Raw genomic sequence first — 25,410 nt, forward strand, 5'->3', positions numbered from 1 at the left:
ACTGCATGTTTGGTACATGTCGGTAGAATGATAATGTCATTAAAGATAGCTAATCTTGTTAAAAGGTTGTAAAAAAGCTCCAGTGCACTGAATGGGAAGTGGGAGGGTTTAAACGAAGGCCAATCTGATTAAACCTGGTTACAGTGTAAGTCTGAAACTGTGTTCAGTTTAAACTTCCATGTATAAAGCAAACCATGGGGTAAAGTGGGTGCATCCTTTATAAACTAAGAACAAAGCACTGGAAAGCAATACAGTTCATGGAGTGGGGGTTGCAAAGCTACTATTTTAGGCCAAACAAGCACTAGTGTGATGGTCAGCTAAGGGGGTGGGGAACGTCAACTTGATTTTCAAATAACTGAAAATTTCGTAAACTTTTGAGTTGGCTTTTGAGTTGGAGTGAAGCAACCTGAAGGTATCTGGGTGTCGCAAACGGTCTGCACTCGACTTCTGAATGGTGGAAGAAATGCCTGCCTGTGTTTCTACAAACATCACTGCCATGAAAACCCCACGGGCAGTCCTACTTTAATACAGCTGTCACCCCAGAATGGATTTGACGAGGGGTAATTCTAACAGGCAGGAAACATGAGGCTTACACAGAGACGTAGAGTCAGGCTGGACTGGAGGAGTCCGAGTCCTCTGCTTAGACAGAGGATTTGTAGAGGGAGTTGGGTAAAGATCTTGAAAGCGAAATGTTTTCTAAATGAGTCCTACAGCCCCCCGCCTAGTTGTAGTGAGAGGTTTTGAGGGGGCTGCAGAGGACGAGGACAAAGCATGGAGTAGGACTCTTTCCCCTCTAACGGACTACAGCACCTGGAAGGTGACCGTTCTTGGGCACTGCGGAGCCCATTCTGGACTCACTGCGATACCATGAAGTAGTTTAGAACCATTCCACAGTCATTTCTTGGCTGCAATCTTGACGTGAGCACACTGCCAGGTGTTTTTCCCACAGAGTCCCTAGGTGTACAAGAACTACCAACCTTCTGGTTAGGAGCCAAATGCTTAACCAAGGTGCTCTTCTCTGCGGAGCAACAACTCTACAGAGAAATAATCAGGACAATCCACAAAGTCCTATGAAGACAATCTTTGATGTGGGTTTTCATTACACGCAAATGGGACATTCCACTGACATCAAATTGATTCAGACTCAAAGGTATCCTCCACCGGTTCCCCAGTTGGTAATCCTTACAAGAAGAGACTGCCCATCTTCCTCTTGAGGAGTGACTGGTAGACTCGCACAGCAGACCTTTAGGTGAGTATTCTGGCATGTTACACACCAAACCACCAGGACTCCTTAAAATGGGCTATTCACTCAACTCAACTCAACTCCATCAAGTCAGAACTGACTCCTAAACTGACCCTCCTCTGGGTTCCCAAGGGTGTAACGTGGATGGGAGAAGATTATTCTTTCTTCTTCTTTACAGATGTACTAGAGTCTAGCTGTTGGAGAGGTGCAGTTGTTGGGTCAGCCTAGCAACACTCAACAGACTACCAGATGCCAATTAGAATGACTTCTTTCTGGATTCATCTACAGATCTGAACAATGAAGGATAAGAGAGAATGGTAGTAAGAGGACTGGGATTTCAATAGTTTATAAGAAACCTAGTAATTCAATCTGAGGAATAACCACGGAGAAATCGGAGCAGAGATGACAGGATCTGGGTAACAGGCTCCAATTAGGTTAATCACAAACCCCACTTGCTTCCATTACTCACGTCCCATTCAGAAACATCTACCCTCACTCCATGAGCAAAGTGAGTGGTTCTGGCAAGAATTAGAACTTACTCATTGATCACTTATTACTTCAAGGACTCTAACAAGGAGAGTTCACTCTTTTGCCACTTAGCACAAACACAATGAGTGAAGGATGCATGTCTAGACACTGTGAGTTTTTGGTCTGAGCATGATACACCACTTTGGAGGAAAAGGTCTTCATGTCTCTGTTTGGAAAGAGCGTTGCTCTGGGAAGCTGGCTTTGAGGTACCTGAAAACTTGTCTCACCAACCACCCTTTATTAAGATTTGAAAATCACAAGCTCTTATCACTTCAATCGAATTCTCAAAAAGGTGTACGTTCGGATGGTTTGGGAGCGTGCTCGGGCCGGGGAGTCTGTAGAGTGAGCACTGGCACTTGCTATCCCACCGGCGGTGCTTCCCTGGTGTTCATGGCGGGCAGGCAGACAGACAGACAGAGAGGGGGTCCCATCTCCATCATCTCCTGCTTGATTTACAGCCTCTTAAAAAAACACTGGAGGGTCAACTATGATTCGGTTCCTACTCTAGGTTGATGAGAGTTGAGAATTAACGTAAAATTTGGAATCAGTGTATCAGGCAAGCTTAAATCTAGCCGAACGTTTGAACTGAAATGCTAACAGTCCGAAGCTTGAATTTACCAACACCTCCCGTGGCCACTGTTAGCATCCTGCCTGGGCCTAGGTGAGGTGCAGGGAGCACCTCGTACAAGGGCCAGAAGCAACTAGGACACTTGGAAGATGCTGCTTTCTTTCCTTCTCATTAAAGTGACAATACACTGGGAAGAAAACAGAATTTGATTCATTTACACGCTATAGTTGGCAAGGCAGAGCTCACAACCACTAAAGGGCAGAGCTCTAACCTCAAAAGAGATGTCATGACGCAGAGGTAGGTAAGCGATGCGGCCAATGGCCCAATTCAAGGGAAGTCCCTCAGTGGTGACAACAGTCCAAGTGCTGAGCTGCCAATGGAAAGGTTGGAGAGTCAAGCCCACCAGAAGCATCTCAGAAGTGACTATGTCATTCAGAAAAAGCAGACAGCAAATCCACCAGTTGCTTCATGGGACAAAGGTGGGCAATCTCTTCCCATGCAACTGAGGGCCTCTGCAAGTCTCTGAGTGGGACAGCCCTGAGTGGGTTCTCACTCGACCGAAGTGCGTTATTCAGTTGGTTTGTAGGAGACCGCATTATCCATAAAGCAACAACACAAAACTTAGAGCTCTCAAGTTAGAACTGAGGCCTGGTGGCTCTTGCAGTGGGTTTTTGGAGGCTGAACATTTTTCCTGGCACATTGATGGTGGATGTAAACTGTCACAGAGAGCTCTCTAACTCTAGGCCACCAGAGCGCCTATTGTTGCCCGCTGGAATGATTTAACAGAAAGCTTTCGGTAGATGGTGCTGATGGTGTTTGTGTGCTGTCAAGTTGAAACCAATCCATAGCTGACCCTCCAGCTGGTTTTCAGAGGCAGTTAATCACACGGGAGGAGACTGCCTATGCTTCCCATGAAGCAGCTGATGGATTCAAACTGCGTGTCTTTGGGACTGCAGTACAGCTTCTTACTTCCTAATAGGCCACTTTGGTGAATGATAATGGGCTTAAATGTGGGACCAATAAATTGGTTTTTACTTCTTAGAGAATGGAAAGGTGGGGAAGGTTTCTGGGCAGGAAAGAAGAATGTCCAAATAGTAAAATCTAGAAAGCTTGCAAGTATACAATGATCACTCTAGTGTTCTGAACCGTGCGGCTGTGAAAAAAAAAATCTCTTTCATTATACTAATACTTAGTAAATCACCGAAGACCTACTTCAGAACTCCAAGGAAAACATTTTATGAATCAAAAGCTAAGTACAATATGTTAGCAATTAAATGAGATAACATAACAGCCGAGGCAGAACCACAGTTTTCCCCACTGCAAGTTCAAGCTGCTGCGGAGAGAAACTCTTCTATCATCTTCCAAATCATCAAGTCATTTTGTTTTGCTTTTTTAGAAGGCGGGAGAGAGGAAACCAGAAGATGGCTGAGGTCAAGGAGATTCAAAGCTGTCTATTCTTTCATCAGAAAGACTTATTAAGGAGCTTTCTGAAGGAAATTTGCTAAAACCCAAATCAGCTCTCTGAAGCGTCTCAAGTTACGTTCACTCCCAACAACAATGGAAGGTGTGCTTGGGGCAAGGTGCTTCCATCAGTGTCCTGGGCTAGGTTGGGGGCGGGCATACCTCCCACTGCTACTTTATTTACTGCAGCTGGCCAGCGCTTTAGAGCCTGTTTCATGTATTAAAATTCAAATGTGGAAAACATTACCAGCATCCTCCTTGAATTTTTGTTGTTGGGAGAAGGAGGTGGGCCTTTCCCCCCCTCCCCCTCCACTTCCTTTTTATTGTGGAATGTATCAAATGGTCAAAGGCTAACTTCAGCCTGACTAAATGCAAAAGCTATTTCCTTTGTTCTTAAAGCTTTTGTTTTAAATTTATACCAGTTTGCATAAGAGAAGGAATTCCAATCCTGTCTCTTTGGTGGACAGTAAGACTAGCCAACCAGGGGGTCTTTAGACTCAATGGACCAAAGTTAAGGGCAAAGGATAAAGACTGCAAATGGCTGTGGGGTTTGGGGAAGCAGGTTATCAATATGCTACATCTTTGCAATTCAGCTGTTGCTGGTGTGGTTCAACCTTGATTCTTAAAAATCAAGATAAAACAAAAACTTATGTCATGAAGTCAATTTTGACTCTTGGTGGCACTGAGTTTCTGCATAGGATAAATTCCCAACATTCTCCAGAGGACTCAAGCCCTTGACTTTTCTAGTTAGCAGCCCAGGACACAATGTACTATGCCACCAAGGCTCCTTTGGGGGCATGTAAACTCAACACCATCGAGTGGAAACTGAACTCATGGCCAACCCTCCAGCAGGTTTTCAGAGGCCGACAATCTCATGGGAGGAGACAGTCCATATACCCTCTCTGGAGCAGCTGGAGGACTTGAACTGCCTGCCCTTGGACTAGTAGTGCAGCTTCACAAGGCCACCAGGGCTGCCAGTCAGCACTGAGCTGTCCTAAATGGATTTTTAAATGTTGGCAGAGGAGCGAACTGCATCTTTTCCTCATAAGCAAAAGTAGCTTTAGTTTTGTCTTATTTCTACACAACTGATCCCCCAATCTCAGCCATCAAGCAAGTCAACGGCATTTCTGTATAACATTGACCAATTATCTCCTTTTGCGACGGCTCCAGCCCATTCTCTCCCCTACAACTCCAACTTGGCCAATCCCTGTCTCTGCCACCCCACATCTCCAAAAAGGAGTCCAGTCTCCTCTTAACACAACTCAGAATCACACTCAAAAAAAGGAGGCAGCTCAAAGGTCAAACCTTTCCAAAAAGCGTCTATTGTATAGTTTAATATTTTTTTAAAAAAGCACTTAACCTACATCTGGTATTTAAGAGCAAACTTTACATATTTATGGAAAAAAAAAATCTTGTCTCTGAAGCATTGCCCTGGGTGCATGTGCATCGTTTAACATATGCAAAATAAACACAGCTACAGAAATTAAACTATTTTTCTCTTGATTGAGAGCAGATATACAGAAATGGTTATAAGTCACAGATCTGGCTTTTAATAAAGCCAGATTTCTTAATTAAAAGCAGTATTGTTTAAACATTGTAGTTTAAAAAAAAGGCGCTGTACAAACTGAAATCTCATATTATATGCATCCCAAGTGTATTTAACACATTACCTGAGGCCAAGCTAAATTAAAATTTAGACTTTCCTTTTTGTAAACTCTTAGCAACTGCCATGAACAGACAAACACTTTTACTCAATGATGAATTTTCAGGGGAGAGGTCAAGGGAAAGGGAAAAAAAGAAAACTAGATTTAGCTTGGTATTCAGAAATATTTTTCCACATTTTAGAAGTGAGTTCACTGCTTCTATTTATAAACCAGTATTTTTGGTTTCAAATTGGTTGTGGGTTTCAATAATCCACCATGTGAAATGGGACTCCTACTTGTAGCCTTTTATTAAGAGAAATCCAAGGGACAGAAGAATACTGGTGACTAGACACTTCCAGAATCTTTGGATGACTTGTGTTCATTCTGGAGTCTTCTGGTGGAACGATCTTTAAGCAGGAGTGGTCAACGGGAGGAAGAGTCTATCAGCAAGGTGCCTTGGTGGTGCAGTGGTAAAGTCACCAACTGCCAGGTGCAAAGTTGGCAGTTCGAACCCTCAGAGAGGGTTCTCACCAAGCCAGTAGAGATCTCCTGTAAAGATCAGCCAAGAAAACCCTCTGGGGCAGACCTACTCATACAGGGGACTCGAGGGCACTTAACAGCCACAAAAAGAGAAGATAGAAGACAGGACAGAAAGGTTTTTAACTATGTTTAAACGATACTGTTTCTAAGCAATCTGCCTGATGAGGCATGGGTTTTTAAAGAAGTGGTACAGAGTCACTCCCACTGCCACTGAGTAAATCACTCTTCCATTGCCAATGGGTCAGAAGTGGTTCACAGCTGACCCTCCACTGGGTTTCTGAGGCTGTAAATCACACTGGAGGAGACTGCCCATCTTTCTCCTAGGAAGTTACCGGCGGAGTAAGTTCGTTAGTGTTGTGTGGCGTGGTGTTGGAGCTGACCCACAGTTGACCCTTCAGTGGGTTTTCAGAGACAGTTAATTGCCTGGGAGGAGTTTTGCCCATCCTTCTGTGACAGCCGGTGGACTTGAACTGTGTGTCTTTGGGTTTGCAGTGCAGCTTCTTGTTAATAGGCCATCAGAGCTCCCTAGGAAAACTATGATTTATTCCCAGAGTAAATCACTAGTAATGTTTAAATCCCTACCTCTGGGGTCACCCCATCATCTGTCACCACACAGCAGTTTGCTAAGAAGCGTCTCTGTATCTTCAAAAATTATCCAAAACCAGGATTTTCTCCAAAGGTAATGGTAATAATCTAAAGTCCCAATGTGATATACACACATTTACTTAACTATTAAATAAAAATTCGTTGCTGGTAGTGGCAAAACTATGATGTACATTAAAACACAGCCTCATACCATGTATTCATTTAAACAGATCCCATACTTCCGCTTCCCATACTCAGAATAGAGACACTGATTGGCTACTTTAATAAATGAGACAAAAAACCAAGTCAGTCATATCCAAAATGCCAAAAGTATAGCATGAGTATAATCTGAGTCCTTTAGCACCGGTCATGCACAAGAGTAAGTAAAAACATCGACAATAACTTAGCAATTTCACTCCCAGGTATATATACTTGAGTGAAACGGAACCTGTGTTCATCCTAAACTTGCACTTGGATGCTCCCAAGGCTTATTCCTAGAAGCTAAAGGGTGGGAACAATCCATATATCCCTCACCTGACAAGCAGGTAAATGTAGTGTCTATCCTTGATGGATTACTGGACAAAAAGGGGAAAAAGTTCTGATCAACTGCAACATGGATTTAAACCTTGACAACGTTGAAAAAAGGCAGTCACAAAAGACCAAATATATATTATTCTATTTGCACACATCTAGAAAAGGTAAACTTACAGAAACACACAAGAGCTTAGAGTCTGCCAGGTGAAGTGTGTGAGGAAATGGGGATCAACACAAACAGTACAAGGTTTCTCTTGGAGAGGGGACAATAATCGTCTAAAATTTGACCGAACATATGAATAAGAAGGAAAACACTGACTTGTACAATTTAAATGGATGGATCATAAATTACGTGAATGATCTCTCAAGAAACCAATTTTTTTTTAAAAAAAAAGTAGCCATATTTATATATAAAATTCTAATTCTACATGATACTAGAGTCTACAGATTTCATCACTTACCATGAGTGAATGTCGGTTGGCTGATAGAAGACCAGTTCCATACCCTGAGCCCAGACCGCCCATCGCTCCATTATGAGACGGTCCGATGATTCCATGCATGTCCCCATGACCACCAGGCATTGCTGTGGAAGGACCCACAGCATGATTCCGGAGAACATGGATAGCATCGTCCAGTCTCTCTAAGCGGTCTTCGATTCTGCTTTGCTGTTGGTTCATAAATAAAGGTGAAACTTCAACTTGGTTTGAAATGTAGTCAGGGATTACACGAGTACAATTCAGGTTGTTAAGAATCACTACTCTGGCGAGCTCTGGTGGCCTAGTGGCAAGAAGGTGTATGGCAATCCCAGAGGTGCACGGTTCAAATCCACCAGATGCTCTGCTGGAGAAGGAGGAACAATCTCCTCCTGTACCAGTCAGATCTGATTTGATGGTACACACACACACACAAATAAAAAAAAAATTAAAAAAAAAAAAAAAAAAATCACTACTTTGTAGGAAGGTAGCAAAGTTTCTGAATATGTTTTCATTTAAGTTTATTTCCTTGGAAAAATAATGCTGTTTTCTTCTTAGAAAACAGGTGGGTAATATTCATATTATAATAATAATGTTATTTTTCTTAGCAAAGTAAATTTTGTAAGGCTTCAAAGATACTATAACGTGCCTATGCTATCTACTGTTTCGTATTAGCTTTAAATAGAACTTAGGTTTACTTTGGAAAAGGAAAAACATTCACTGACTCTAAGGAACACTGTCAGGCATTGGTTAAATGGCTCAAAAATTAACAATTCAAACATGTCCTATGAATAGGTTCTCAATTAAATTCTTCTTGAAGACTTATTTCCTTGTTTTGCCCTCTGGCAGAAGGTGCAGGGCTAAGTAAAAACCAAGGACAAGTACTTAGATGCAGATCATAATATTTTGAATACTTCCAATTTTTATCTTTGTTTGTTTTTTATCGCTTAACAATAGCAGCACTGTGTGTGTGTGTGTGTGTGTGTGTGTGTGTGTACATGTATGTACTCGAAATACTGTAATCTAACATAGTTCATGGGCTGGGGGGATGACAAAAAATTCTAACAACTATATTGGTAAGAGATGAGAAGGCAGAAGAGGAGACAGAAAGACTTTAATCAATACTTCAACTGATGAGCTTCTAATTGATTATAAAACCTGCAATACATTTTAGAATGTGCTACTACTGTCCCTGGCTAAAAAATCAACCAACCCATCCTTTTCTGGGGTGGGAGGAGATGGCAGAATAGATATTGTTTATGCTTTAAGTTTTGACTGAAGAAAAAGAACATATGGATGTCTTTATTCCTTTAGTGTGATCAGTAATTCTATCAGATAATCAATCATCTGGATATCACCCTCCAGTGTATATCTAAAAGGCACCATCATTTGGGGTCCTAGTGAGGCAGGCAGAGAAGACATCACCTGGCTCCCCCCACCCCTTCCACACTGATGGGAAAATGAAACTCAGACAGTAAGTGTCGTCCTCAGTGTCACTCTGCAGGTAATGGCAAAGTCAGGGCTGGACTCGAGGTCTTTTAACTTGGAGTCTACTGCTTCTTTTTACTGCATCAGGACACAGCCCACTCATTTCCGATGGGCAGTGAGAACAGATGCACCGGCTGGCTCGACTGCATGAGAAAAACAACTTGTAACTCCTCAACCAACAGGAAGAATGTGTGTCTAATACAGTTAGTCTATGGTCCAGGGTGTTTGGATTTGATACGTTTGGGCATTACGTGAATGACTTCCCTAGAATCTTAGCTCTGCTATTTGTTTCAGGTTGAAAAGTTACTCAGCTCCCCTTCGTCTACACTTCTAGAAAAGCAGGGATGGTAATACAAAAGCTTCCAAACATAAGTGTTATTATTATTAATTTATCTTAAGACTTTTAACCCTCTCCACCAAAAGCTTGGGATTCAGAGGGAAGTGGCATGACAGGTCACAGGTGTAAACCAGGTTTTTACAGTTAGAGTGCTAAACAAAGCTGGCGTGGCAGATGGGTTTTGGGGGTGGAGGTAAACTCTTAAAACAACTATAGATTATCTGGATATAGTCTGCAGATGAAGGGTAGTGGATGTGCTGTCTCCCTGTGCTGTTTCATTACTAAAATGCAGCGCTAGGTCATACACATACAACAGCAAGGAAGGACACAGGAGAGTGGGAATCCACCTTTAAACTTTTAACCTCATCTTTAGCAACAGGCTGAAGAGGAGGAAAGGAATCCCGACTGGCGATGAGGCAACATCAAGTGAGACAGATGTATCTATCCCTTCCTTCCAGGTCCCACCTCAATATATGGAGGGACATTCAACACTGAAGAACTGGAAGGTTCACCCCATTTGCTGTCATCTTCCCACTTTATTTATATACAGACTAAATATCACAGAGAGGGCTTCTTCATGCATTACTCCAGCCCTATCTAGCCTGAATTGAGAAATAGCGAGAGTATCAGACACTGAATCACCATGTAAATACTTCTACTGCAAATTACACTCGTGGACATTTTCAATTGGAAAAGTAACTGTCTTAACTGTCCATGACATTACTGGGTATCTTTGAGAACTGAAGTGAACTTCTCATTTATGGGTCAAGAGAGAATCTCCTCTACACCCGTTCTTCAGGAAAGCAAAGCAGAAGTATAGACAATCATGAGTTTTTCCAGTCATGCAGTTGTCTGGAGACCTAGGGGCTGTTCTCAAAGTTGCACAAGAGGCCAACATCCTTCTAGTGCTTCCAATCTCTTACCTGGTGCTAACTATTCAGCAATCTGGAGTTTCCACTGCAGGACGTGGGTTATAATCTATAAACAGGAACAATCAGAACCTAACAACTCTGCCTCCAGCCCAACGTGCATGTCTAACGTGAATCTAAAGTTAGTAACAGGGGAAATTAGAATCCTTCAGAGTGAAGTAGTCGGAAACTGAAAAACATGATTGAAGATGAAGAGAGTAGCAAGAGCAGAGGAGACATACCAAAGAATGTAAGGGTCCTTCGTAATTAGGAGATGATGAGGCCTGTCCTCCGTTTCTGGACCAAACAGCTGTGCCTGCTGATGGGTGAGAAAACGGGGATTACTTCTGGATCTGTAGGATCTTAAACATAAACTCCCCAATATTTCAGATAGTCCTCCCCACCCCCCCGAAACAGCAATGATGGTCTCCATATAGACAATAAAGCGTACCCTACAAAAACAAATGTTCCACACGGAGATTTTACAGAGATTGTACTAAGATTCAGAATTCTCTCAGGTTGCCTCCTGGTTAATCTATTCCGAATTTGAGGGAGAAGTGTTCCTGTTGAAGGAAAGCTATCAGCTGTAGAGAACTGGTGCTTTCAAGAGTGGTTCAGGGTTTTTTTTAAGACTTTCATGCAAGGCAGGTTTATGTTAAACGAAAATTCTCCCACCAATGGAAAAGGGCCTTACTAATAATTTTACAAATGATTCTTATAAAACAAAACAGCATCAAAATAATTCTTATAAACAGCATCAAATTAACAATTAGGTTCCAATAATCTACCAAACCAGTACTTTAAAAATCTTAATGCAACAGTAATAATTAACTAGATTCTCCCAAAGCAGAAAAAAAAAATATATATATATATATATATATATAATTTCTGATTCACTAAGACTTGACAGGAAGATTCTTGTCATGATACATTTTACATATGTAACTTACAAAAGAAAAAAATTTAAATTTAAAATCATATACATTCAGTGTTGAAAACTTAGAAAATACATAATTCCAAAAAAATAAGAGAAAAATATTATCTACGCTGTCAGTGAAATATCTCTCCCTCCCCGCCCCAGAGTTTGAACAGTCTTAAAATCTATTCTTCCTGTCTCTTCTGGGTGTGCAAATGAGTATATTTTTATATTAAATAAAAATAGGATATTTTGTTCAATTACTTTTAGTGACAGAATTTGGACAGAGCCATCAGTGTGAACACAGCAATCTGTCCGCATATTTACATCTTCCTGAGAGTTCTTTCTTCCAAACGTGTGGTCCCTGTGGAAGGTGGCGGGCTCCAGTCTGATTTCTGTGTCTGCCCCCAAAGAACGCTGCTCAGCTTTTTAGGTATTTTGTGGCATTTTCTGAAATGCTCTTGACATCATCACCTTCCTCGCTCGTACCTAACCCAGAAGTGAAACAGTAGAAGGTTCTCTACCGATGCTGATGGAACCTTTGTGCTCAGGGTATTTCTGGATCTGTGTACTCCTGCAAAATCAGGGTATCTGACTAGACTGACTGCTTCAGCTTTACTGAATAATTTCCCAACCACATATGAGGTGAAATTAGAGCTGCTCTATTTCAAGCTGGGATCCTGGAGTTCCAGCTCCTCAGACTTGGTCATCAGCTGCTTGCTACCTTGGGTCCCACACTTAGACCTCTGGTGTTAGACTCTTTCTCTTATTTTGAACAGAGACTGGCAACCATTTTTTAAAGATTTCCATAGGTAACGGTCTTCCTGAGCAGGCTATTTTTTTTTTCTTCTATGCCATGACTGTTGTTATCTGAGATGCTTTACTGGAGTATGCCATTCATTTCAAGGATGTGTTCTCAATAATCAAGGAATGCTATGCTTTTTCTAAGCTGTGTACTCTACTCTTGGATATGAATAGCTGTTCTTTCATAAGGCCTCTCTCATCTCTTCGTGTTTTTCTGTATGGGGAAGTTGTATTTTAGAGTTTGAGGGGGGAGTGTCGCTCACTGGATCAGGAAGTCTAATAATTTTTGAAAGCTGTTAACATAATGTGATGGTATTTCAAGTGCAGTACCTGAGAGTGAAGGAGGAGAGCCAACAGGAGTTGAAGGGTTGGATGAAAAGCTGTTGTTAGTATGATCTGGAGAATAGATCTTAAAACAGTGGGGAGAAAAAAAAAATCTCATTCATTAAGAATAAACAATGAACACATTTCTTTTAAAAAAATATAAGGTGTTACTACTAAAATTCATTTAAAATTACAGGCTACAAAAAAAAAAAAGCCAATCAGTACTATTCTACAAAGGAAACCTTAAAAGTACTTAAATTTTCACAAGAAAAATTATGGTGGTGGCATAGAATTGTGGAAAAGCATCAGACTGAAGGACCACAGGATTTAGTGAAATTCTTCGCTGACATCAGCCGGCTGTGCAGCCCCGGCAAAGCCAATGAGAGTCTCTGAACTTGACTATTTTCATCCACAAATGAGTGTGAAGGGTGACATCCCTAAGACTTTTGTTCAATTCTTTCTCCACGACAGTTTAAAACTACCATTAATTGATCGCAGGCCATTAGAAGAGTTGGGTCAAATAAAACCTTTATTTAATTGAGGGCACAACACTAGTAGAAATTTCAATCTGCTTTATGCCCCCATGGGAAAATTCAACCTAAGAAGGGGTGTCACAGCAATGGGGCTCCACTTGTCAACAAACACGCTTGGCTTTTAAAGAAAATACCAGGTGTGTGTCCCAGACATAGAAGATGTGCCAGCCCATCCCCAAACTCCTCATGGTGAACAACAACTATTCAACAGTGTGCTTTCTGGCAGGTCTGCAGAGCACAGACGCTAATCTCTTGGGTGTCTACTATGGGACGAGTTCTACAAGGTCCACAGTCTTTGCCAGTTTGACCTCCTCAAATGTCTTTTCTAAAGTGTTTCAGAAAGCCCTTTGTAAAATCAATCTTAAACTCTTTAGCAAGCCCCATACAGATAGGAAAGCAGAACAGGGAATTCAGAATTCAAGCTAGGAAGCCTAAGCTTGTCATAAGGAAGGCCCTAAGAATGTGCAGCGGCTCATAATCATTGCCTAACACCATCCTGTGGAGACCAGAAGGAGCTCAGCCTTGATCATTATGCAAGAAAGTTTGCAGTTATTAAAAACAAAACAAAACACAACACAACACAACACAACACAACACAATCCAACCAAAACCCAAAGCTATCTGCCATTCATTTCATAAAATTCCAAATGTCTACTTGGGATTAAAGCACCCCCTTCTCCAAGTGCCCTTGCAGGGGAGCAGGGGACAGGGGCGCCCACAGCCCCCAGCCCCCAGCGCCTCACCGAAGCCAGTGCCTTCCCCAGAGCATCTCCAGTCTGTGAGCCGCCCGCTGCGCCACTCCCCCGATTGGCTGTAGAAACAAAAGGCAGAAGATGAAAACCAGGCAGTGAGACATCTCACAATTTTCTATTCCTGGTCCATTTACTCACAATTTAATTGCATTTTTAATGCTAATTACAACACATTAATCTTTAATTAGCATTAATTTGTTTGCTGAGGTAGATGTCAAATATATTCATGTTACATTTTTTACAGATAAAATAGAAACCTGACACCCTGGTTTAAAGATAAAGTGTCTCAGTTGCTATTACGTTACCTGGTGTTACTTAAGGGGCAGGAGGCAGTGGGTGGGGAAAGGGGAGGCCAACTCCTGAAGTTCACTGCCAAGAAGTATGGACACGTTTAAGTCTCAGAAGCTCTCAAACTACCATTTTCTCTTATAGTTGTATCCAGTAAGTCACATCTTCTTTCAAAGAAATTTTAAAATCAAGATCTATTGTAATATATGGTGCCCTTCTGAGACCCACAGTAAACATAAATAAAAAAATAATCTAAAAGTATGACTTCCTAAGAAAGAAATTTTTTTTTGTTTGAAACAACGTATGCTCTTTACTATCTAAATCTGTGCTCCTGTTAAAAATAAATAGAACTGGTTTGCTGCTACAAGTCAGTATCATCTTCAAGTATCATCTTTAAAGTCGCCGAGATAAAAAAAGTAACATATTCATGAAGCTTTTATCTGTATCACCTTAAACACTTGTTATTTTTATCTACAAGCTGATGAATAAAGAGTGTTGGCAAGAAAGGGATCTCTATTGTAGCACAGAACTCAAAGTCAACTTGATGGACCAAATAGGTTTCAAACGTAATAATAAAAATATTATTTAAATAATATAAATAAATGTAACAATATTAATAAATGTAATAATATTATTTAAATAATATAAATAAATATTAAAATATAAACGTGCTTTGTAAGTAAGTGGTAGAATGGTCTAGCCAGTGTTCTCTAAGGCCCTCAGTATTCCTACAGTGCCCAAGACATTTCCTGTGTTGTATGATGGCCTCAAAATTAGCAAATTGACACTGTAATTAAATAAAACTCATCAAACTCCCAGGAGAAGTTTTTCACTATTTTCTGAAAGAGGAAAAGGCAATCTTAATGGGCAAACCCAAACAAAACTTCATTGCACATGTACATAATTTTTAACAAATGCAGTGAACCCTTGCACTAAAAGGACCCTAAAGGTACATGGTCATGGCCCAGGTCTGTAAAAGAGCAGTGGGATCAGTTCTTGGGTGGCCAGACTCTTCAATTCTCCCCTGCAAAATTCCATTTTCTAGACCTTGCCTTAGCTCATTTAAATGATGCCTGTTATTTTTATGTATTTTATGTTGGACATACCAAGTTGTTAAACAATATGGCATATGCTTTCTTTGGTTGACAAAATTCATACCCATATTCACTTTTTAACTACTAAAGTACAGAAACGAGAATGGATACGGTTTGAAGGGAACACAATCACCTTCTCATAAAATGAAAAGGCTTTCCGATCACAAATTTATAACATTAAAATAACACTGGTTATGTCACCTAATTGTAACATTTACAATCTGTTGAATTGGCAAATATTTTGTGTGTGTACACACACACACACACACACACGAGGAAACAGATGATTAAATTCTTTGAAATGAGAATGGACATCTAAAAACTGGGCTAGGGAAAGGAACACTGCTAGAAATCATGAGATTAAAAAAATTTTATACAAGACAAAAAAAATAAACCAAGTTTATATCTAGTATGAAAACTAAGAAGACTGACTTTATTAGGGAATTCTGTAAATACACCCTAAAATAAAATGAGAAAAAAATATAGACAGGACTAACTTTATTTTTTCTTTCAGCATACATTCCATGATGTTTGGTGACTGTATTTGAGAATTCTTTGTTCCTAGCAATCAACATAGTCTTTTCCTTTCTATCTGCCTAACAATTCCATTTGGCAATCAAAATAATTTGTGATATCTGCTTGATTTGAAAGGATAGCATCCTGCAATAAACACTCAGAACCATATTGTAAAAAGTCCTATTACCTAACAAGGGAGTTACCTCCAAAAGAGATGGTGTAGTTTCACTTATAAATAAAAATGTGCTACAGAAATAATTTTCAAAAGATTGAGTCTTTCTTTAATTTCAAAATGAAGATTAGAAATTTTACTCTTTTTTGTTTTGTTTTCCAAGAATCCAAACAAGAAGAATTGAAACCTTTACAAAGATTTAAATATTTTAAGAATGCTCAAATCATCTCTGGTATGAATTATACTTAAGAAACAAGATAGGATAGCTCTTAGTTTCTCAGCAACATTCTAAACACCAAACCTTCCTCATTGACCTTTTTCTCTGCGCTTGTTTGCAGATACTAACAGTCAGGAAGCAGAATAAAAAACAGAATCAGTTCCTTACCTCATGGTGTCATGAAAATGTTTCAAAGAACTACAAAGCGGACTCACAGGAGCTACTGATAACAACAGACTTTTTTCACATGAAGCCATTTTACCAACAGCTGGAGCTCCAAGCCCAAGGGCTTGGATTTCAAAGTCATTTATGGGGGTTAGTTTACCCTTTCACTGGGAATCCCTTTTGTTCTGTTCCAGGAAATGTTGAAGAAGGCACATTTTCAAGATTCCCCAAACATGCTAAGCTCAAGGGGTCATTCTCTTAACGGCTTCCCTTTTGATGTCTATGAATGATATATTTGATCAGAAAGCAAAGACATTTTTCATTTTCAAATGGCCTAGTTCCTTTTCTTTGCATTGAGAAGGGAGTAATTTTTAGCAAAAGATACTTTTAGTTAAACTGTGTGATCACCAAATTCACCTCTCTGGCTTTACTTTAACAGTATCTACTCTGCATACAAATTCTGGTCACCTCGTACACAGCATGTATTATACAAGTGCTCCCAACTGTCTTTACTTGAGATAGCTTGGCTTGATAGCTTGGATTTTTTTGCTCAAATAAATTTTTTTCTTTCCTCAAAGGAAAAGAATAATCAGCCTCTGAGAAAGCAGTAACATAAATATGAATGGAAGGCGAGCAATTATTAAGAGGAAGTGTAATTTTGTAGGAGGATTTGACACTGCCAGTCACCCAATTATCATCTGGATGGTTTGGACAAAGGGGCTGTGGCTGGCCAGAAGACTGAGTGAAAAAGCTGGAATTCCAATCCTTCACTTCATGGCAGACCACACTCTGGCTTAGTCTCAACTTCAGGGAAATGTCAACTCTCACCAGAACACACCCTAAATCAAACACCAGGAGCGGGACTGTCTGGGGACTAGCTTCTGGAAGTTAGAATTTGGAAAATGCATTACTCCTGTATCGTACACCCATGACCTCAGGATGAGAATACCATGCAGACATCTGAGGTATTAGAAGTGTCATTCCAATGGAGAGAAAGAGGCTTCCATTCAGAAAATCCTCCATGTCTGTTTCAGATTGGAGTCCGAGAGACTCTTCTGCTATTAAATGATTAAAAGCAGCAAAACAACTACATGAAATTTATCTATAAAAATAACAAAAAGGATCCTTTCTAATACTCCAACTAGGCAAATTTTAAAGCAAAATCTCTGATTAGGGGCTGCCATGATATAATACGTTGTTGTTGTTGTTAGGTACTGTCGAGTTGGGTATGACTCATAGTGACTCTGTGAACAAAAGATCAGAAGCCTGTTCTATCCTGAGCCATCCTCACACTTCCTGACACACAAGAACCCATTGCAGTAGTCACCGTGTCAATCCACTTGGTTGAGGGTTTTCCTCTCCTTCACGGACCCTCTACCTTTCCAGCATCGTATCCTCTTTCAAGGAATAGCCTCTCCTAGCAACATACCCAAAGTATATGAGGTGAAATCTCATCACTCTTGCCTCCAAAGAGCACTCTGGCTGCACCCTCTTCAAAACTCTTGGCTATGCATGGGATGCTCAGTGCTCTTCTCCAACACCACAGATCAAAGGCATCAATTCTTCTTCTATCATCCCACTTCACTCTCTTGCTCTCAGGTACACAGCAAGTGACTGGAAAGTCTATAGCCTGAATCAGATGCATGTTAGTCCTCAAACTGACATCACTGCTGTTGCTGTTACGTGCCATCGAGTTGAGTACGACTCATAGCGACCCTATGAACTAAAGATCTGAACCCTGTTCTGTCCTGCACCATCCTCACACTTCCTGACACAAAAGAGCCACTGCAGCAGTCACCATGTCAATCCACCTGGTTGAGGGTCTTCCTCTCCTTCGCTGACCCCTCCACCCTTCCTGGCATCATAGCCTCCTTTGATATCATTACTCCTCAATAACTCGGAGAGGTTCTTAACTGCAGGTTTTCCCAGTGCAATGTGTTTCCTTATTTCCTGATTGCTGGTACCAAAGGTGTCATCCAAGGTGTGCATCCAAGCAAGATGAAGCTGTTGATAGTTTCAATCTTCTCTCCTCTCCATCCATCATGATGGTGCCTATTGGTCCAGTGGTTAAGAATCTTTGTTTTCTCTACATTGAGGTGCAATTCATACCAAAAGCTGCATTCCTCCTAATATGTGTGGCAAGGAGGGTTTCTAGGAATAGAGGGGGGAAGATGCTCTTTGTGACCATGTGCAGGAAACAAATGGGAAACTTACACTCACTTGTTCTCTGTTGGTGGTCTTTACGAGGAGGCCGTGGCCCTGATGGGTAACGCCCGTGGTCCTCTTATGGTCATGGTGCCTCTTCATCACTCAACTCTATGTGAAGGCTCGAGATGCTTGTAAAATGCAGTGACTATTATGTGACTATGCTAATAATAAAATGACTGTGAAACCAAGTCCTCAGGGGGGGAAGAGGACATAATGTTTCTACTAGAAAAGCCACATACCAAAACGCATCATGTCAGGCAAACATGTCATCAGGAGTGAAACTTGTAAACCAGATTAATCCGTGGACCAGATATATATTCCAGGGTAATCTTTAGCACATGTTGTGCTAAATCAATCTTGGGAGCCCTGTTCCTTCAACACTGCTGGTTTGAGGTTTAAAAATATGGGAAATTGAATGCACTAGAGAGGAGGCCAGTTAGAGACTAATAAAACAATAATAGTTATTATAACCATACCAAGTTAAATGCCCAATTCACTCTGAGGGTGTGTAGTTCCAAATCACAGGGGATCACACTGTCAACATACACAGATGGTGGTTCCTCAAGGAGAGAGGGCGCACTCTGGCTCTTGAGCTCTGGGAGGAGGCCTTTCATGTCTTTTGACCCGGAAGGGCTACTGGTGCCCACTGTGGGTAGATGGGAAGTCGATGGGAAACCACAAACAGCCTCTGTCCATTCCTAGTCTCTGTGTTGTTGGTGTTATTCCCAAATGATACCAAGTTGATTTTGATTCAGACTGACAGCAGGGGATAACAGAGCAGAACAGCCCAACAGGACTCGTTGGCGGTAACTTTTACAGAAGTAGACTGGCAAGGTTTTCCTCCGGCAGAGGTGCTGGGTGCTTTCCAACTACCAACCTTTTAGTTAGCAGCTAAATCCTTAATGCCTGTAGCACCAGGTCTTCTCCAATTCCCTATATTTGGTATCTAATAATTATCCTTTCTTCTCAATATCTGTGCTCCAGGGTGAAGTCACAGGACTGAACTGCGTCAGAGCTTCCCCTAGTAACAGCTGCAAAAGAGCTTCTGTAATAAAGTTGAAGGACTCCGATGCTGATAACTTATAATTCTCTGATTTAACATCCCTCCTTATCTGGTGGCCACTCCCTTTGAATGGCTATTCTCCAGTGCTGGTTCCCATGCATTCCCTCACTCACTCATTGCCACTGAACCAGTTCCAAACTCAAAGCTGACCCTCTCTTGGGTTTCCGAGACCACTGGGAGGAAATAACTCATCTTTCTCCTGAGGAGCTGCTGGTAGATGTGAAATACCAGAGAAGCACAGCTTTTCGGGTGGCAGCAAAGTGAGGATGGACTGTGACCCCAGAGTTCCCAAGCCTATACCCTGCAGTCATGTAACTGCAAGGGGTTTAAAGGACTGTCCCTATTCAGAAACATCTAATGCAACTTCCAGAGCCTCTTGGCAAGGCTTGCAAGAGAAGTAGGCGATGACATATCACAGGTGAAAGATCTCGCCCTTCTGCCTTCTCAGAAACCTACTGATGAATGTGCCCCTTAAAAAAATCCCTAGTTAATGCAGTCTGCGGAAGTATCACACCGCCCGAGAGTTTCTCAAGAAGCGATTCTGTGCATTAGCACCTCAAAGGAAGCAGCAGAAGAAGCAACAGTCATTCCTGCCTGCCAAACACATCAAGGGCTTCTCCACACCTCGGGGGGGGGGGGGGGATGTCTCATCTTTCACCCCTGAGATGCCAAAGGCAGAACAAGAGGTTATCGTCTCAGGGCTTCAGAGCGTCCTTCACACTTGACACGCCTAGGACAGTTTCAGCTTCCATTGGCGACCATCAGGTAGATACATTATCACATGAAGCTCAGCTTGGGGCCTGTGGTCTTCCTTGGAGCAGAGAGAATGACTTCCTGAGACCCCACCATTGCTTGAGTCAAGATCGCTCAGCTTCGCAACTTCTCACCAAAAAGATTCGAGAAACGTGATGTCCATGTGTTAGCGCTTGAGCTCCATTCTTCCGGCATGAGTATTGCTTCCAGTCATTTTCTACAGAATCATGTGTGTAATCTCAAACATGTGTCAGGCTCCGTGTTCCCTATTTACCAATTATTTCATTAGCTCTGTTTGTTCTCTGAGATACAGGCAACGTAATATTCCTTTATTTCCTGCATTTCAGCATGAGTGTGTACATGCCAAATATTTTCAAAAGCCTACAGATGTCTTCCATTAATCCATACTGTTTGTTGGGAAAAGTACCACTAACATCAGAAGAGAAAGCTCTTCTTGTCACAGACAGGCAGCCATCCCTGATTCGTACACACGCAGAAACGCAAACCAAATTCTAAGAGAAAATTAAAGTGTGAAGAAACATGAGCCGCTCGGACACTCTACAATATCACACTTAACATTTCCCTCTGCCTTTTCACAAAGCAAACAGAGGACATGTTTCCAGAATGTTCTCTCTCAAGGTCCTGTTATCCACGCAAACTGATGAAGGTCTGCTTATCCAACAGGCTGAATGAACTGCCCTGTCTACTCACTTCACCCAAACAATTCTGAGGCATCCTCATGTTCTGCTGGTGAGCTGAGACACCCCCCACTAGTGTGAGAAGAATCTGTGTAGTGAAGTTGTTCCTAAAGAGTTCTTTGGGGGGGGGGGATGGGCAGGGAGAGAAGTGCAGCAATGAATGAATGAAAATCCAAAATCTCTGTAAATGCTCATTAATATTATTAAAAAAAAAAAGAGTTCTTTTCTGGGTTAAAAAAAACAAAACACAAACCAACCAAAACAAAACAAAACACCAAACCAAAAGAAAGCAACTCGTACTATTACCTTTTTGAATTAGTTTTGTTGTATTTAAACAGCGTCCTGTGGTGTATGATAAGCTGTGCCTGTTTTTATTTTGTCACAGTTGCCCATATGCAGGCAGGAGTCGCCCATGACAGCCCTCTGCCCCGACGACATAAGTAGACTGTCCTTTCATCCACAAGCGATTCATGAACTGATCACTTAAACAAAGCAAACCTTACAGCCAAGGAGACTCGGTGCTGCCATGAACACAGCTTCCTGAGATCGATTGCATCATCTCCCAACATCCATTTCTTTTCAAGAGTCTCTCTAGCAGAGAGACTGTTTTGCAAATCATTAACAGAAACTATTTTTTTAAAATAATGTCTAAGTATTTTCTTAACTCAAGATTTGACTCCATTTCAGACCTTCCTAAAAAAAGAAAACAACTCAGAGCAAAAGTAGACAGGAAGTGTGCTGTGTGAATAGATGAGTGGCCAGTCACCCTCCTTTCTAAGTGAGTCCCATGGCTGCAGAAATGGGGCTTTCCAATTGTCAAACCGCACTGAAGTGAAATATGCTTTTCTCACTCTTTCAGTTCTGCAGTTCTTTCTTTTACCCCTTGTTTTTAAAATCTGCCCCAAACGGCAGGGAGAGCTGGTCAAACTTCCCCACATGAACTCTGTCCATGGCGCTCCAAGGTCAGATGGAGGCAACACATTTCTGGAAGCCTTGTTGTGAAAAGTTACAAAAATGGAAACTCTTCCCTAAATTTGGTTCACAGTGAGACAGGATAGTGAGGGCTGTTAGATGGCTCATCTCCAGTGTGAAATGTATCATCGGATAAGCAAGGAGTGTATTATTTAGGCAGCGATTATATTTGCAACATTTAAACACACATCTCTTCTCCCCTTCATCATAAAGTCTCCCACATAAACGATTCACCCAACTTTCCAGTGTTCTACAGACTATCTAATACAAAGGAAAACATAGGGAAGCACTATAAGAGATAAACACCAAAACCTTTTCTTATAAAAAACACCCTCAGGGGTCTTATCAGGAACCTTTCTGAAGGACATGCTAACAGGCCAAGCAAAGTACAGCCTGAGCGAGAACCTGCATAGTCTGATTTTAGCACTACTGGAAAATCAAGCTGTGCCGTGCATCTCAGTAACATGATTTGCAAAAACAACTTGACAAGTGGGGGCTGGTCAGGGATCCATGAACCATGTGAAGGATGAGGGGAGAATGGTAGCAACATCCCTGGTGGGCCTTAACTCATGAGTCCATTTGTTTGAGGAAAAGCTGTGGAGAATCTCTGACCTACTGACATCTGACACTCATTAACTCCTTTCCACTTCACCTCTGGAAAATTCCAGAAGTCCCATATTCCGAAGGTGAAGCTCTTCTAGTCATTCTCAGTCATTTGTGAACCTCATGCAAACCAGTCTTTGGACGCAGTGGCCTGACAAGCCTCCAAGCTTCATATAGTGACAGGAATACGGAGGTCAATGATTACTTGTCTACTGAAAGCTAGCAAGCTTGCTGTCTTAGAAGACTTAGGTGGTTTGTCTATAGGAAAACTCACTTTGCCCACTGTTAGAGAGGGTAAGAAGCAAGGGAGTTTGGGTCTACTTTGAATCTTCTTCAATCTAATGACCTGCATTTTATAAATGGCCAAATTTCTATTCCTTATGACAAAGAAAGCAGTTCTGGTGAAGAAGCCAAAGGCTCTTCATGTTTGATCCACTTGATGGTTTTTTTTTTTTTTTTTACAAACACCCAGTACACCATGCTTGTCAGTGATAAGAGGGAAAGGAACACCTTCATCACTGACCTCGCTACTGATTATCAATCAATGTCACAACCAGCACAGCCCCGACTTACCCATAATACTCTCTGTCCCGTTAGCAGGTGGTGTGCAGGAAGCGGTACTGTAGTGGTTTGTACCACTGCGATGGAAAGTGGACATTGGAGGAAGACTGGAATTGATGTCTGCTGAGGAGTGTGATGGATAGGTCTAGAGCAAGGGGCAGAAAAAGGAGGCCGCCGTCAGTCATAACAAATCACAGTGGGCTAACTTGCCAACATTGCCTCCTGAACTCTTTCAGTGACGACAGCCTGTAGGCTTTCAAAATATATCTTACTTAGAGCTGAGAGCTATCATTGTTCAAATAATAAAATATATAGACAGCTTGGATTTGCCTCAAATGTAGCGAAATAACAACTGCAACAAGAGAGAGACAAGCACCAATATAATCTCTAAATCTAAAAAAAAAAAAAAAAATTCATGAAAATGACCTCCCAACAACATAAAAGGGGCTCTTTACTATTTTCTTTGGGAGGAGTAATGAGTTATTGATAAGTGATTTCACTATCTAGTAAGGAAAACACTATCATAATCTATATGGTTATAGAATCTTTTTCCTTTACCTTAGATATTAAGTAAAAAATATTAGCCGCCTTTCATATCATTCATTCTGTTAGGTCTAAGCATCCAAACATCAGTAAGAGCCAAGGGAAAAAACAATTTTAAAATTTCTCTTTTTTTTTTTAAAAGGGCACCATTAAACAGTTCTCTAAAGGGTCAACATAGAAAGCTTTAAATCAATGGCTATATTTAATTTTATTAACAGAATGGCCTGAGAATGACTTGCTTTGAACTGCAGTTTCTGCAAGGCCTCTCCATTAGGAATCCACACTACCGCTGGCTATGAACTATGAACATCATCTTTACGGAATCACCTGACTTAAGGCCTGATTCGAGTTCAATTATTATGCCAGGTGTTTGAATAAGCTACTTTTCTTTCAGCATACGCCACCACCTTTATGGTGTCTGGTCACCAAACTCTCTTGAGAACTGGTAAATAACTGACAAGACATAGTTTCTCACCAAGACTCATCCGTTTCAAGACAAAAAGTAGCTTACGCAACTGTTCTCATAAGCATCTGAATATGTTACAAATACACATGAGAAAAATATGTTCAAACATATATTCTGTGTATGCACCATGAACCCATGGTGGACAGTGTTGGCTGGAGCTTCCCGACTAAATCAAGCCTGGAAACAGGAGCGGCATCCACTTCTGAAATGGCTTGCCTCCGGAAACTCTATGTACGAACAGTGCTCAGTCCGTTCGTTCATAGGGTCGCTATGAGTCGTCTACGACTCGACGGCATCAAACAACAACAACATGCACTATACTAATGTGATAATGGAGCCTTATCAGCTCCTACTAGAGACACAGTTAAGGTGGCTGGGATTTAAAATTAAAGACTGAATATGGTACTGACAGTCAGTTGTGCTTAGAGTTCAGCTATCTGTTACCACAGAGTGAAAAACGTGGGCTCCTGTGTGTCTCAGTTACTGTGTGAGATCCACCCGGTGTCCCACCTGTGGAAGCTTCTCTTACTTCTTGCAACTCTTCCTCCACTTCTCTGAATCCTCAATGCTCTGACACTATGCACTGTGACATATAACACTTAATTATCTGCTCCTTCAAACTGATCTCTCCTTTAAGAGCATTTCCAACTCTAAACCACTTCAGTAGAGGGAGGTAGAGTTCAGAGCACTGTATCTATTCCACAACTTGTGGCCAAGGGCCGAGCATATCGTTAAATTACATTCTCAATGAGCAACTAGTTATTAGTTGGTATTTAAAGCAGTGGATTGAAATATTACTTGAGAGACAATGAGTCTATAATATGAGTTTATATTTTACAGCTGGTACTGCTATTTAACACCATTTCAAATATCACACCCCACGCTCATCCAATATGAAGGACTTTAGTGAAAAGTTGAGATAATGCCTTCAACTTGTCCAATTTTCTGAGATGATGACATTCAAACTTTTTCCACTTCCTGGTTCTCTTTTCTTGACCAAAAATTTTCTGAGGACATCAAGTGAACCAATTTCCATTTTTAACGTAGGAACTACCCTGTACTGCACAAAATTTTCTACATAGAATTAAGTTGTTTTCTTCAGTTGCCATGTATCAGTTCTGACTCGCGCCAACCCAATCTGCACCGGACTACTCCATAGGGTTCTGAAGGCAAATCAGCAAGTCTGTCTTCTGAGGACAGAGGAAGCCCATTCCAGGGTAGACAGCTGACACAAAGACTAAATAAGCCAGGGAACACCAAAGTGGTAAGAAGAAAAGATGTGGTACCTCTGATGTGGTACTTCTGCTTTAACGCTAAAACTTTTGATCAAGTGGAGAAAAAAAAACAGCAGAATAAAGAAAAAGGAAAATAAAGAGATAGCTTGACTTAACCTCTACAACAAAGTTCTACAGTGAAGTATTATTCTTAAGAATAGAAAAAGTTTATAAATTGGG

General features: G+C 41.2%; 1 protein-coding gene across 14 annotated transcripts in view; it reads right to left on the reverse strand.

Annotated features, from left to right (window-relative positions):
* The window catches only part of TCF4 (transcription factor 4), a 419,315-nt gene that overhangs the window by 24,563 nt on the left and 369,342 nt on the right, over positions 1 to 25,410 (reverse strand). For 13 of the 14 annotated variants that reach the window (XM_006891721.1, XM_006891719.1, XM_006891724.1 and 10 more), the window contains 5 exons: positions 22,960 to 23,092; positions 13,629 to 13,696; positions 12,359 to 12,437; positions 10,551 to 10,627; positions 7,564 to 7,767 (listed from right to left, as the gene is read on the reverse strand). In XM_006891721.1, coding sequence (XP_006891783.1) covers positions 7,564 to 7,767; positions 10,551 to 10,627; positions 12,359 to 12,437; positions 13,629 to 13,696; positions 22,960 to 23,092 — 561 coding nt within the window. The remainder of the gene's footprint in view (positions 1 to 7,563; positions 7,768 to 10,550; positions 10,628 to 12,358; positions 12,438 to 13,628; positions 13,697 to 22,959; positions 23,093 to 25,410) is intronic. The other variant, XM_006891723.1, reaches the window with a different exon arrangement.

The sequence above is a fragment of the Elephantulus edwardii genome, unplaced genomic scaffold, assembly GCF_000299155.1.
Source record: "Elephantulus edwardii isolate Elephantulus edwardi_28Jun2011 unplaced genomic scaffold, EleEdw1.0 scaffold00103, whole genome shotgun sequence".
NCBI lineage: Eukaryota > Metazoa > Chordata > Mammalia > Macroscelidea > Macroscelididae > Elephantulus > Elephantulus edwardii.